At 44.2% G+C, this 14,958-nt stretch overlaps 1 protein-coding gene across 1 annotated transcript in view; it reads right to left on the bottom strand.

The window, feature by feature from the left end:
- ME2 (malic enzyme 2) overlaps positions 1-14,272 on the bottom strand; it is a 50,391-nt gene extending 36,119 nt beyond the window's left edge. Inside the window, exons 1-2 of the mRNA XM_084628822.1 lie at positions 14,134-14,272; positions 2,129-2,250 (exon numbers count right to left, since the gene is read on the bottom strand). Coding sequence (XP_084484948.1) covers positions 2,129-2,236 — 108 coding nt within the window. The 5' untranslated portion in view covers positions 2,237-2,250; positions 14,134-14,272. The remainder of the gene's footprint in view (positions 1-2,128; positions 2,251-14,133) is intronic.
- Between the last annotated feature and the right edge of the window lie 686 nt (positions 14,273-14,958).

Below are 14,958 nucleotides of genomic sequence, written 5' to 3'. Positions count from 1 at the left end.
TTTAAAGTTAAGTCATTGTAATTGGAGTCCTTGTCATAGAGCAGCTTTGCAAAGTCATAGAAGAATGTAAAGACAGGTTCATGCAGTTACAGATTGTTCTGAAATCATCTGGTTGAAGTGACAAGGACATTACCAATATAGCTTTTCACCTTTCCTGGGCTGCCCTAACAATAGAACTTGAAAGCTGGACTTTTGAAACAAACAAATTCAATTAATTTATGCATTCGGCACCCATGGGAACCAGTTCACGGGAAAAAGGTCAGAGCACTTAAATTCTTGTATTTGCCAAGCAGTGAAGCAGGTCGAGGAGTTATGGGGTGGGAAGTTTAATGGTCACAAAAGGTGTGGGGTTGGGATCTGGGTCTGAAAATTTCATCAGCTGGCATCTTACAGCTTTTAATATGGCATTTAGTCCCCATTATTATGGGTCCCAAGTGGTAAGAGAGACAAAATATTAAGTAACATAAGTGAATGAGACTGCAACACAACTAGACCTGCCAACAAAAGATCCTACAATGAGACGACAATCTCAGCAGGTCCACAACAATGGATACCAAAGTCTGTTATTTATCCATACATCAGGTGCAACAGTGCAATTTTTCCTCACACCACCCCAGCCATTGGTCTCATCTCCAATACAGCAAGACCGTCTACAATTGCAAGGGTAAATCACTTTCCATCCCCAGTCAGACATTAATTAATTTTTCTGCTGAGCTGCTGAACAAGGGACCCCATTTAGTATTGCTACTTGTTGCCCAACAGACAAATGGTATCACCTAGTCGTTTCATAGAACCTCTCAAACAGGTGCCAGAGTATAACAGACTCCTCATAGACTGGAAGGCTCTTTATTTCATTGTCATCTGTCTGAATCAAAATGGATACTGTGAATTAAGTGCGACAACAAATTTCTTCTCTTCAAATATTGCATTTTGCTCCATTTATCATAAAACTACATCCTTGAAAAATAAAATGTAGAAGCTACTGCCAAAAGCAAGCATATATTGTTTTCCTTTCTGACCACTGGTGCACAACCGGTGCTTGGAAAAGCTTGAGGGCTTTGAAATAATTTCCACTGGTCTGCCAAGAGCTTTTAGCTCAGAGAAGTCACAAGACTTTGTACCTTGACAAATCACATAATTCTCCTCACACTCCACTTTCTACATGATTTTAGCAGGCACTAAGTTTCAAAGCACTAGAGATCTCTATCTGTTGAGGTGTTTGTACAGCACTCACCCCTGTGGTATCTGAGCACCCTATCAAATTATATAAATCCATGTAAGTGGTCTGAACACAGACATATGTTTTGTCTTCTCCCCCTCCTTTCAGGGTAGTTAGAAGTCACTCTTTATAGCTCACTATTCTTTTCTCCACTATCCCAGGAGCAGCAGAGAAATGGATTTTTGTCTCCTATTATGGATAGGATACAACAAAGAGACAGGTGTTATATTTTCCTCCAAGCCAATCAGGGTTGTGATCTTCCTCATCTCTTACAGAAGGGAGTTCACAGCCTTGGACCAGCTGCCAAAAAAGCCTGTCTTCAGCTCCCATTACCCCTATCTTAACTCTTGAGAGTTTCATTGTCCCCATGGATTGCAGCTGCCCTTGAATATCTCCTTCTGCAGTTAAGAGGCTGTTTTCTTAGGGTGAAAGCCCAGATCTGAAGGCAGCACAGAAGGGGGACAATACTGCAACCCCCCTAAAATAACCTTGTGACTTCCTGCAACTCCCTTTTGGGTCAGGCCCCCCAGTTTGAGAAATGCTGGTCTTCCCTGTGAAATCTATATAGTATAGGGTAAAAGCACACAAAAGGCCAAATTTCATGGTCCACGGTCTAAATTTTCACGGCTGTGAATTTGGTGGGGCCCTAGTTATGCCATTGGAAATCAGGGATTTGTAGGAGTGATAATGGCAGAAAGTCTTTGTTGCTAGCCCTGATATCATAGCTCTAAGATATTAAACTTTAAATCATCACTGAATCCTCAGTCTTGTATATCTTTTGTGGCACTGATCCAGAACTGAACAGAATAAATCCCTGACCTCACATCAGTATAATTTCAATCCCAGAACAAGATCCACAGGACTGTTACTAGCTGGAGATCAGATGTTTGATAAATGCACGCTACTAACCTTGTTTGTTCTTGGGTTTAACATCAGCGGTTTGCCTTTTTCTTTTGTGTGCACGGTGCGCCATGCCAATGCACAGGGAGTGGCAACTACTCTTAATCGGGAGAGCATTTCTTATAGTTCACCTGAGAAAAAGGAAATGAAATAAATCAAATATAAAAATACTTAACCACATGTTCACATTTCTATGCCTGCTAACATGAGAGGGAGAAACCAATACACATCAGATAGTGCTAGCCTGGGGAGTCCTAGGCTTATAACCAATAATATTTTGTGGCAGCCAGGAAAAAGAAAGTGGAGAATATTTCTGTAGAAGAGGGGAAGGGGGTCCTCACAACTATGCTGACGCGTCCATAGTGCACTACATAGACCTTCTGACTTGGGTCTGTGGCTTGAGCTGCATGCACATGGCAAAATGGCTTGGACCTGAGACTCAGTGGGACTGACCCGCCCCCTAACAGGATCCTAAGACCCGGACCCTGAGTGCTTGCTGACCCAAGTCAGACTGATTTGCGTGTGGACAGAAGCGATGCTTGGGCTTAGACTTGAGTCAGAGCCCGGGCTTAGTGAGCAATGTAGACATACCCTGAGTCGACAGAACGTTGGAAAACTGGTACTTTTATTATTGTACAGGGGACTGTAGTCAGTCAGCATGTGCCACGAATTACCCGATATTTGCACCCTGTACTTAGAATAGAAAACTGCTGCTGGCCAATATTGACCTTTTAATGGCAACCAATAAACTTGCCACCAGTGTAAACACCAAGGAGGAGAGAATTATATAGGATAGTACAGAAAAGAACAATGGAGGCTGAATGTCAGGAAAAACTTCCTGACAGAGAAAATATATTGGCCTGTGCAATAGTCTCCTAACGGAAGTAATGGAAACCCTGTTACTTAGCACATTTAAAACTAGACTAGAGGAAAAACTAGCAAATGTAAAAGAGGCAATAAACAAGATAAACTAACAGGTCTCTTCCACCTCTAGACTCTTATTTCAGCCCTTAAAAAATGGAGCTCTGCTGGGACAACTGGTGGGTATGCATTTCTGCAGGGTGTAATTTTTCAGAGCCTCCTTGTAAGATCCTGTTAGTGTTACCTTACAAACCTAGAGCCCAATCCTATGAAGTACTGAATGTCCTCAGATCCCATTCGGTTCAATTGTTATTAGTTGGATTATGGTTAGATTGCAAGATCTTTGGGGCAGGGACAACCACTTACACATTTGTACAGTACCACTTACATGTTTGTACAGGTCCTGGCCTGACAGGCCTTTAAGTACCACCATAATATAAACGTTTAATAATAATTGTAACCCCAGAGGCCCAAAATAGGGTTGTGGCCCACTGTGTCAGGAACTGTACAAATACACACAAAGACACAGTCTGAAGAGCTTACAGTTGAAGGATGTAGTGTTGATAAGCCTCAGAACTTCACAGTACGGGGCCAGAGGTAGCAGATTTTTGTTATATTTTAATGCTTTGCGCCTGTGTTACATCAAAGCCAGGCTTTCCCAGTTAAATACAGAGCTGGATTAGCTTTCACATGCACATACATTTGCTTTCATAAGGCACACACATTTGTTCAAGCGAGCAATAATATGCTCACAAGATCAAAACTAACTGAATAATAAGCTGCACAGGGAGCCCTTACCTAGTAACAAATTCAAAACTACCAAAAAGTGTAAGCCATTTTTGAATAGTGAAATGCTACCTGGTTTGGTTTTATAAAATGATTTATAGGTGGACCACAAATTACATTAGGGAATGACAATATCTTAATCAAACATAACTTGAATATTTGTAGCAGAAGTTATGTCTTTTAAATTATCTAATCAGCTGTTAAACACTATATGATGGAAGGGAAATACCATATAGTATAATCTAATAACAATTTCCTTGAAAACCGTTCAAAAGTATCTAACGAAGTGCTTAGGAAAATTATCTCCCCCTCTGCCCCCCACATATTTGCATTTCTTCATTGCCCACAGAGTAGAGTTACAAACACCAGGAGTACCAACTGACTGGTCAACCACACACACCTTATTTGGAACCGGAAGTACACAATCAGGTAGCAGCAGAGACCAAGGGGGGTGGGGGGAAGGCAAATACAGTACAGTACTGTGTTAAATGTAAACTACTACAAAAATAAAGGGAAAGTTAAAAAAAGACTTGACAAGGGAAGGAAACTGTTTCTGTGCTTGTTTCATTTAAATTAAGATGGTTAAAAGCAGCATTTTTCTTCTGCACGTAAAGTTTCAAAGCTGTATTAAGTCAATGCTCAGCTGTAAACTTCTGGAAGAACCATAACGTTTTGTTCAGAGTTACGAACATTTCAGAGTGACAAACAACCTCCATTCCCAATAACGCTGAGGTTCTACTGGAGCAGAACGCTACCCCTATTTACACAGCAACTGCACTCTGATTCTCAATCACTGCTCCTTTGTTTGTATGTATGTGCCTTTCACTTTAAGAAAGTGTGATTTGAAGCACATACGTGCAGTGGGTTTGTTGTAAAGTACATTAGTTTAGTGTTTGTAGACAGGGTAATGGAAGTCTTGTTAGTATTAAAAACAAATGCTGCTTTTAACAGAGTAATTCCTCACTAGGTGGTGGTGGACTGAACACAGCTGGCCTGTCAGAATTAATCAGCAGTGCTGACAAAAATAACTTTGTAAAGAACAGGGTCTGATAAAACAAAATTAAATTCATGCTACAAACTGTCATCATTTGGGCATGGCAAATTCAATTCTGAGTACAGTTTAAATTCTAGCCACTTGTTTGCCATTATTATGCAATTTCAAATTAATGCTCTATACATATGAAGCCAAAATTATTTGAGATGATAATGCAAAAGTAACATTTAATATACATCAGCATTCTCTGAGGCTGGTTTCAATTTGTCAGTACTAAATATCTTAAACAAGGAACTATAATTAAGCCAAACCCAACCTCTTTCCTGTAACTGAATTCAATCACCTCACTACAACAAATGAGCACTTATGAACAAAACAGTACTCCCTTTCCTCTTTTGAATGCAGGAGGTTTAATTCCAGGTACTGTATAACCCAATAAAATGGATTAGTCATTTTTTTTTGTCCTGGACTCTCCTTCCCCAGATCTATTACTTAGTCATTTCTATTTCATCCTATCTCTTATCATTCCCCTGAACTGACCTCCCTTGTTCCATTCTCTTCAATTCATTCCCACATTTCCAGCTCACACGGACCTTTACATTTTAAAATAAAGGCCTAAATCTTGCTCCACAAAACCCTTTGACTTCGATGGGAGTTACAGACATACTTAAAGGCAAAACTTAACCTTAATTTTTTTTAAATATAAATGAGAGCCAGAGTTATTCACTGCTTTATAAAAGTTTAGTAAGACAAACAGGCCCATGGGGCAGACCCTCCAACTGAGAAACTGCAGGATTGAGCCTCTATAAAATTACATTTTGTATTTGCAGTACAACAGCTGTTTAGATGAAGAACAATCACAAGGCAGTGCTAATACCTTTTAGACAGTTTGTAAGTGGGTGCTGGAAGGGTTTGTAGAAGAGTGTTTTTAAAGAGGGATCTGAGTTGAGGTGGTGATGTTTTGCTACATAAGACAACCAGAAAAAGGAGGGAAGTCAACTGTGGGGAAAAAAAAAATATATAAAAGGAAGTGAAAGCAGAGATGTAAGCAGAGGTGCAGTTCTGAACAGGGATAAGAAGAGAGAACACAGGAACTGAAAGAGGAATAAAACGCCATCTAAAATCTGCCAGCATAATCAAAACTAGACGTTCCCCCCCCTTTTACCTTCAGTAACCAATAGTACAGTAAGCAACAGCCCTAAACAGAACTGTGTTATACAACCAGATTTGATTCAATATAACCAGTAATTTTTAGCACAATACTGCTTACATTCTGTGTCACTGTTTAACTGCGTCTACATTTTTCAGCATATTGGATGACCGTTTTCCTCCGTGGAGTATCTTATCAGGAGGCATCTGGCCAGTTCAAACTAATTATTAGTATTATACAAGTGCACTTATCTAAGAGCAAATGTTTTTGTTAGTACAATTACGGATTTGTTAAATTTCAAAGGCTGCTTTTAGGGGAAAATATTCATTATACTTTTATAGGTACAATTACATTCCCAATTGAATCATGTAGTTCACAGAGCCAATTAAAGCAGTCTGCTTCAATTAACATTGAAGCTTATCTGGGTCACGAATTACAGCTTTAATACTTAGTAATATGTTTCAGCAGAGTTGCAATTCATGTTCAAAGGCTTTGCAGCCATCCCTCAGTTTCAACGACAACTGATCATTAAAATAATATTTCAAGTATTTCCTCCTATACAAAATGTCAGAGTGCTTGGATAGGAAATTAGTACAATTTTCCTTTAATATACAGAATGCACTTATCATAACTAGAATCAGTAATAAACATTTTAAATATCGGGTGAAACTCTTAATTTAAAGGATTGCACAGGCCTCGCTAAGCTTCCTGAGTTTCTAGGAAAACAAAATGTTTATTACATAGTAGTACCACCTTTGGCCCAGCCAGCGTTGTCACATACAGCGGTAGCAATTGTTTTGTGAATCTGTACAGTCCTGAATCATGGCTAAGTCCTTTTTTCAGTTTAAACCAATTTTTACTGAAAAATTCCTGGGTTTTACAAGTATTATTCATTTTTTTTCTGATTTTCACCCTACGTTTGTAGCTTTCAAATTTATAAAAAATAACTTGTTTTATTAGGAAAATACAATACATTGCATGAGATATATATATTACGATAATACATTAGCCTGTGTGTATATATGCAAAGCTGCCTGTTGAAGTAAGGCTATGTATTAGTCTAGAAGATGCACACAATAAACCAACAGGCACACACGCAAGCTCTGAAGGGCGTGTGCATCTGAACGTACTGATGAACCTCATGCCCATCACATACACATTTCAAGCTGATAGCAGATAACAGTTTAAAGACTTTACATACTAAAACGGGAAGAAAATGAAAATCTGTTTCAGAATACGTTTCAGAGGACAAGGAAATATTCAAAAGTTTAAAAAAAAAAAACAAGAAAAGGATGAAGTTGAGTGTATGCACTGCAAATGGTGTGGCCCAATTATTAAATGTTAATATTTGTAGGCTAATAGTTCCAAGTCTACAACACTAAGCTGTTTATTCAAATTAAAAGTTTTATTTGGGGATTAGAGGTGTATTGTTTTCTTAAACTCAGAGGTGGCACAGGTGGAATTCAAAGCATTAATCTATGGAATACCTTTCCCCTGTCTTTCCAGCCACCAAAATAAACCCCGATATTTACCCAGAAAAACTATTAATTTTTTTTGCACTGATTTTCACCCATTTTTGTTGTTGTGGTAATAAACACTGATAAATTCCCAGGAAAAATTAAATAAAGAAAGAACTGAAAACAAAGGGCCCTAATCATGGCACAGGCATGGAGGTTTGGGGTATTTTGTTAACTAAACATGGCTGATCTTCCCAAGTATGACTCTCTCTCTCACTCACACACACACACAGCAGACTACAATTCTGAAATTGGGCGACTCCCAGGTCTGAATGCACTTCCCTTTAGGTCTTTTAAAAACAAACAAACAAAACTTCCCTCCACCTAGCAGATTCCACCAGGGTTACTTCACTTGGAGGAAAGTGCTTTGCTGAGCGCGAGATATGGGGCAATTTCCATTTGCCTTAAGGGTGGCCTTAAATTACATATGTGTATGTATAAGAGAGCCCAGAGTTCATATTTGGGAGTCAGGTGTTCTGGATCCTATTCCATATTCTGCCACTGATTCATTCGGACACTGGACTAGTCATTTCAATGTTGTGTGCCTCAGTTTCCTCAACGACAGAATGGGGATATTTAGGTATCTGTCACAGGAGTTACAACACCATTTTAACTGACATTTGTAAAGTGCCTTGAGATTCTCAGATGAAGGAAGGTACTATGGAATTAGGAAGTATTATACAATGCATTTGCAGATGCTGACTGTCTCAAACAGCAATAGTAAACAGGCCACTTGAGACACAGGTGAATTTTAGACCTCTTTTTCCCTCATCATTGCGTGGCCAAATCAACCCAACAGTGGGTCTGTAGCCTCCAACAAGGGAGGAGAAACATTAAATCTAAAGTATTTATGCGGGGAACATGCCTCTGACCTACACAGTTTGAGACATTCAGTGCAGGAAATGCCCACCAGTTCAATTAAAACAAACAAACCTGCAGGACGCGTGTAGACTTCTTGCAGCATTCGATATAAGCTGGAGTTCTCACAGTCCAAATAGAAAGAAGTACTAGATTATAAGGCTATGACTACACTACAGACCTGACATCGGCACAGCTGTGCCACAGTAAGGTCTCCCATATAGCTGCTCTATGCCGACCGGAGAGAGCTCTCCTGCCGGCATAACTAAACCACCCGCAACGACTGGCCGTAGTCATATGCATCGACTTCTAGTTTTCCCTGAGGGTGCTCCACCCTTGCTCTGCCATGAGGTCTCACCCCCACTTCACCTCTTCCCCCAAGGCCCTGCCCTCATTCCACCTCTTCCTGCCCCCTCGAGGCCCCTGCCCGCCACTCACTGCTCTCCCTCAAACCCCTCCCAGGTTAGCTCAGTGGGGGCACCGCCAAACAGCTGTGGCTGGTGGGTGCTAAGCACCCACTATTTATTTCTATGGATGCTCCATCCCTGGAGCACCCATGAAGTTGGCACCTATGGCGGTAGCTATGTCAGCGGGAGAGCGTCTCCCACCAACACAGTGCTGTCCAGACTGGCGCTTTTGTCATTGAAACTTGTGTTGGTCAAGGGGATGGTTTTTTCACACTCCTGACTGACAAAAGTGCTAGTTAGAGAAAGCCTATGTCTAGCGATATCGAGGGACTCATAAAAGCTCTTATCTCACCACACAATGTGAGAGAAGTCTTTAATAGACAGGTTTCATCCGATGAAGTGACCTCACGAAAGCTTATGCTCAAATAAACTGGTTAGTCTCTAAGGTGCCACAAGTACTCCTTTTCTTTTTGGTCTTTAATAGAGTAACTGATCCAGCAGTTACTGTTCTGGAGTTCTTAATACAATGATCTTATTAGGTTCTAAAGCAGCCTTGCCCAGCGCTATTTTGTGGAAGGTGCTGTTCTGATTTAGGGCTCAATCCTGCAAAGGCATGTGCTTAACTCTATTACCACGAGTAGCTCCACTGATTTCAATGGGAAGACTCATGGTAGGAAAGTTAAGCACTTGCATAAGTGTGTGAAGAACTGGTGCCCTAGTCTGAAGAATTCTCATAAGGACTGTGGATGGTGAACTGCCCATGAGGCTTCCTTCAAGCATGAAGGGCCTTAACCCAGCAGAACCAACATGGTTTCACTGTGAAAAGCGGGGTGAGGAGAGAGAGCAAGTTTCAGAACAAATATTCTGAGGTATCCTGGGAACTACAGGCCAGTCAGCCTCACTTCAGTCCCCGGAAAAATCATGGAGCAGGTCCTCAAAGAATCAATCCTGAAGCACTTAGAGGAGAGGAAAGTGATCAAGAACAGTCAGCATGGATTCACCAAGGGAAGGTCATGCCTGACTAATCTAATCGCCTTCTATGATGAGATTACTGGTTCTGTGGATGAAGGGAAAGCAGTGGATGTATTGTTTCTTGACTTTAGCAAAGCTTTTGACACGGTCTCCCACAGTATTCTTGTCAGCAAGTTAAAGAAGTACGGGCTGGATGAATGCACTATAAGGTGGGTAGAAAGTTGGCTAGATTGTCGGGCTCAACGGGTAGTGATCAATGGCTCCATGTCTAGTTGGCAGCCAGCGTCAAGTGGAGTGCCCCAGGGGTCGGTCCCGGGGCCGGTTTTGTTCAATATCTTCATAAATGATCTGGAGGATAGTGTGGATTGCACTCTCAGCAAATTTGCGGATGATACTAAACTGGGAGGAGTGGTAGATACGCTGGAGGGCAGGGATAGGATACAGAGGGACCTAGACAAATTGGAGGATTGGGCCAAAAGAAATCTGATGAGGTTCAATAAGGATAAGTGCAGGGTCCTGCACTTAGGATGGAAGAACCCAATGCACAGCTACAGACTAGGGACCGAATGGCTAGGCAGCAGTTCTGCAGAAAAGGACCTAGGGGTGACAGTGGACGAGAAGCTGGATATGAGTCAGCAGTGTGCCCTTGTTGCCAAGAAGGCCAATGGCATTTTGGGATGTATAAGTAGGGGCATAGCGAGCAGATCGAGGGACGTGATCGGCCCCCTCTATTTGACATTGGTGAGGCCTTATCTGGAGTACTGTGTCCAGTTTTGGGCCCCACACTACAAGAAGGATGTGGTTAAATTGGAAAGAGTCCAGCGAAGGGCAACAAAAATGATTAGGGGACTGGAACACATGACTTATGAGGAGAGGCTGAGGGAGCTGGGATTGTTTAGTCTGCAGAAGAGAAGAATGAGGGGGGATTTGATAGCTGCTTTCGACTACCTGAGAGGTGGTTCCAGAGAGGATGGTTCTAGACTATTCTCAGTGGTAGAAGAGGACAGGACAAGGAGTAATGGAGTAACTCAAGTTGCAGTGGGGGAGGTTTAGGTTGGATATTAGGAAAAACTTTTTCACTAGGAGGGTGGTGAAACACTGGAATGCGTTGCCTAGGGAGGTGGTGGAATCTCCTTCCTTAGAAGTTTTTAAGGTCAGGTTTGACAAAGCCCTGGCTGGGATGATTTAATTGGGGATTGGTCCTGCTTTTGAGCAGGGGGTTGGACTAGATGACCTCCTGAGGTCCCTTCCAACCCTGATATTCTATGATTCCCTGGGACTCCCAGCACTGCAACTGACCGGGGACACAGTGAGGGAGGAATGGAACAAAACCAGAGGATCCATGGTCATTGCTCCCTTCTTTTCCAGTAGCAGTTCCACGGCTACCCTGCGCTTGGAAGAGAAAATACTTTCCTGCAGAAAAGCCCAGAACAGAGCCTAACCATTTGGGTTGCATGCTAAAATTAGATGTAGCCTAAATAGGAGCAACATGGAAACGATTCACTGTTATAAATAAGGCTCAGTCATTCCAAACATACTGAACAGCCAAATACTTCTTTTTAAAAAGCGTTCCCCCCTGCACAACAAAAAGACTCTAAAAACACATACCTAAAATTAGACACTAGCTCATGCAACAGTTCAAAGTGGTTCCTTCCACTGTTACTGTTGAAATGGAAACTTCTGTTGCAATCCAAGAGAACATTTAATGAGCATCCACCAAAGCACAGCATGCTAAGGCCCCATTGTGTTTGGTATTGTACAAACACAGAACAAAAAAAAAAAAAAAAAAGGACAATCCCTGACCCAAACAGCTTACAATTTGTAGTCTCATCACATTCTCGGTTTACATGAGACAAGCTTCTAGTTTCTTGTCAGGTATCACCTACCGGATTCATATGACACCAACGTATGTTATTTCCAAGGAGTCACGATGAGCACAGAAGGCCCATACCAAGCTCATGATCACACATATGCAGTGATGAGCTGCCAAAATCTTAACAACCCGTTCCCTCCTCACCCCACGAGGGGGTCGTGGCCCACCCCCACCCCCACCCCCCCGGGACTCCTGCCCCATCCACCTCCTCCCCTGTCCCCTGACTGCCCCCAGAACCAGGCAGGAGGGTCTCGTGGGCCACCGTAGTGAGTGCCCACCCCGCCCCTAAGAGCCAGAGGGACCTGCCGGGGGGCAAGGTGGGGAGTCCCAGCACTGCTTACCTGGGGCAGCTCCCAGGAAGCATCCGGCAGGTCCCTCTGGCTCCTAGGGGAGGGGGAGCGTAGCTGGGGGGGAGCAGGGACAGCGGCCGCTCCCCCCACTGATCACATCAAAAGTGGAGCCTTAGGCGCCGACTCTGTGGGTGCTCCAGGGCTGGAGCACCCATGGGGAAAAATTGGTCGGTGCAGAGCACCCACCGGCAGCTCCCCGCCCCATGGCTGGCCCCAGCTCACCTCACCTCCGCCTCCACCCCTGAACGGGCCACCATGCTCTGCTTCTCCGCCCCTGCTTCCTGCAAATCAGCTGTTTGCGCGGGAAGCTGGGGGTGGGGTTGGGGGAGCTGAGAAGCAGGCAGTGGCTTCACACTCAGGCCCGCGGAGGTGAGCTGGGGCGGGGAGCGGTTCCCCTGCGCCCCCCAGGTTACCTGCTGGTGTGCAGGCAGCCCTCCTTGCACCCCTCCCGCCCCAGCTCACCTCCGCGCCGCCTCTCTGGGCCTGAGTGCGAAGCCACCACTTGCTTCTCAGCCCTCCAAGGCTTCCTGCGCAAACAGCTGATTCATGGGAAGTGGGGGAGGAGACGCAGAGTGGGGCGGCATATAACTCAGAGGCAGAAGCAGAGCTGAGGTGAGCTGGGGAGCTGCCGGTGGGTGCTCCGCACCCACCAAATTTTCCCCGTGGGTGCTCCAGCCACAGAGCACCCACGGAGCCAGTGCCTAAGGTGCCACTTTTGGCTGATCGTTAAATTTGGAAGCCCTTTTAGAACCGGTTGTCCCTTGTGGGACAACCGGTTCTAAAAGGGCTTCTAAATTTAACAACCGGTTCTAGCGAACCAGTGTGAACCAGCTCCAGCTCACCACTGCACATATATACATACATACACACACACACACACACCAACAAAGCAGATATTCATTTGTCACAATGGTAACATTTTTCTGGGACAAAGAATAGTTCTTCTACCATAACTTCATCCATATCACAAACGCAGTAGAGTTTCCTTTAACTGACTATGGGTTAATGCTATTACTTGACTTTCTCAGTTTTACTCAAGCAGAACACAAGCATCTAAACGTACAGTGTAATAATAAGATGAAATTTAACAGGAATGTAACAATGGCATTTCAAATCATCACTGACATTTCTTTTACCAGATAGACAACAACAGATCAAACCAAGGCTTGCAGAAGCTAGTTCTAAAAATATCAACCAGCCTAACATTTCCTACTCAAAGCCTGCATCAGCATTTCCACCATTTATGAACTTTTACTTTCAAGGCTTTATGGCTCTGCCATAAAAATTCACTCCAGGTTCAATGTCAGCACGCAAACTGTCAGCTCAGGGACAGGGCTTCAGATATTTCAACAGTATCTAAGCCCTGTGTGTTTTCACAGTGGCCTGACTCAAGAGGTTTCTGTTTAAAACAGCAAAGTCTTGCAACTCATTAGTTTGTCGTTTTCATTTTCACTTTTGCTATTTTGGAAAAAAGAACGCATGAATAACCAACCCATTTTACTGTGTCAACAACATACATCTTGCTTCCTTTCATAAAAAGATTAAGTTGTTCACAAGGAACCCACCCGTCTGGGGGACACACTCCCTTCCTGGCTGAGCAGAGGGAATATTCGACACCAGCAAGAGATACAGAAAAGACTGCAAGCGGTTTAATTTCAAGAGGCGGCATTTGAATGGAGTAGTTTGCAGGAAGTGGAGCGAGAACAAAGCCGTTGTGAGCAGGAGGAACGGTACTCTCCCTAAAGGGGAAATAATTTTCAGTGCAATCTAATTGCAGAACCAATTTGCTCTCCAGAGGCATCTTGTGAGCAAGCCATCCTTAGGCAGGGATGGTTTAGCAGTAGCAAGACACACAGAACCCTCATCATCCTACATCAATGTGGCCTATAGGTGTAGCAGCGATGCTCCTGTTACAACAAGACGGAGCAAGCAGACAAGCAGGATTTATTATAACAGAACTGCTCCCTCAGAAGTGCTGCCTATGATGCTGGTATTTGTGAAGCCGGTGACTGCAATAATAAAAAACAACCCAGGCTTAATCTTGACCACAGCCTGAACCAAACACTGTGGCTCTCACCCATGTCCCACACACATCAGGGAGCAGACAGATGCCCCAGAACAAGGCTCCTAAGGAGGAAGAGTTTCAGGAAGGAAATGACCAGGAAACAAAGTCTTATACAAAATGCCCCAAAATGGGGCCTTAAAAGAGTTGTAATGCTCTTAATATTGAAATGGAAAATAATTACCAGGGCAGGAGCTGCTACCTCTTCCTCCTCCTGCTGCTGCCCTCTGTGTGATGCTGCCCCAGGACTTGAACCTGCGTTAGTCTCTGCACCAGCCAGCAGCCCTCCTCCGCCAGAGATACTTCCCCCTCGGCACCGTGCACGGAATGAAACAGGCAGGGCAGAGCCTGGGAGGGACACTCCAGAGGGCGGGGCGTTCCCTCTGACTGACAATTCAACTCAACTACTGAGAGGCGGCGGACGGATGACGCTCAGCTACCCAGCTCTCGACGCCGCCGGCAGGGGGCGGGGCTGAGACAGGGAGGGAGCAGCTGCTGGAGATGCTAATAGGGACAGCCAATCAGCGTGCGAGATGAGCAGGGACACGAGGGGGCGGGGGAGGGAGATGTTTTATCCCCGGGTCTATGAAGAACCCAGCCAAAGGTGGGGGAAGGCCGGTGGGGCTAGTTGCAGAGAGATGGGAGAGGGACGGAAAAGGAGTGGGGATGGGAGGGTGATTATGGAGTGGCTGGGGGACTGAGGTGGTGGCAGGTGGAATGGAGTGGGGTGGGGGGAGAATCTGGGGCCTGAAGGGGTGCAGGAGATGTGAGACTGGGGTGGTGGTGTGGAGGGGCCAGGCATGGAGTGGATGGGGTGGGGGAGGGCGTTACCCATATTTCATGCTGTGCTATGGCTCATGTGCATTGCCCTCACGCTGCACAAGCCCAAATGTGGGGTGCAGAGAGGGACACAGTTTCATTATTCATGCAGGGAACTTCAAGCGAGGTAGAATTCCCACCGTCCGTAAACACAACGCTTTTTCAGTTTCAGGGTTCTTTGGTTCTGATG

This window comes from Lepidochelys olivacea (assembly GCF_965140295.1).
Source record: "Lepidochelys olivacea isolate rLepOli2 genome assembly, chromosome: 5".
NCBI lineage: Eukaryota > Metazoa > Chordata > Testudines > Cheloniidae > Lepidochelys > Lepidochelys olivacea.
This window is presented reverse-complemented; position numbering and strand designations above follow the sequence as displayed.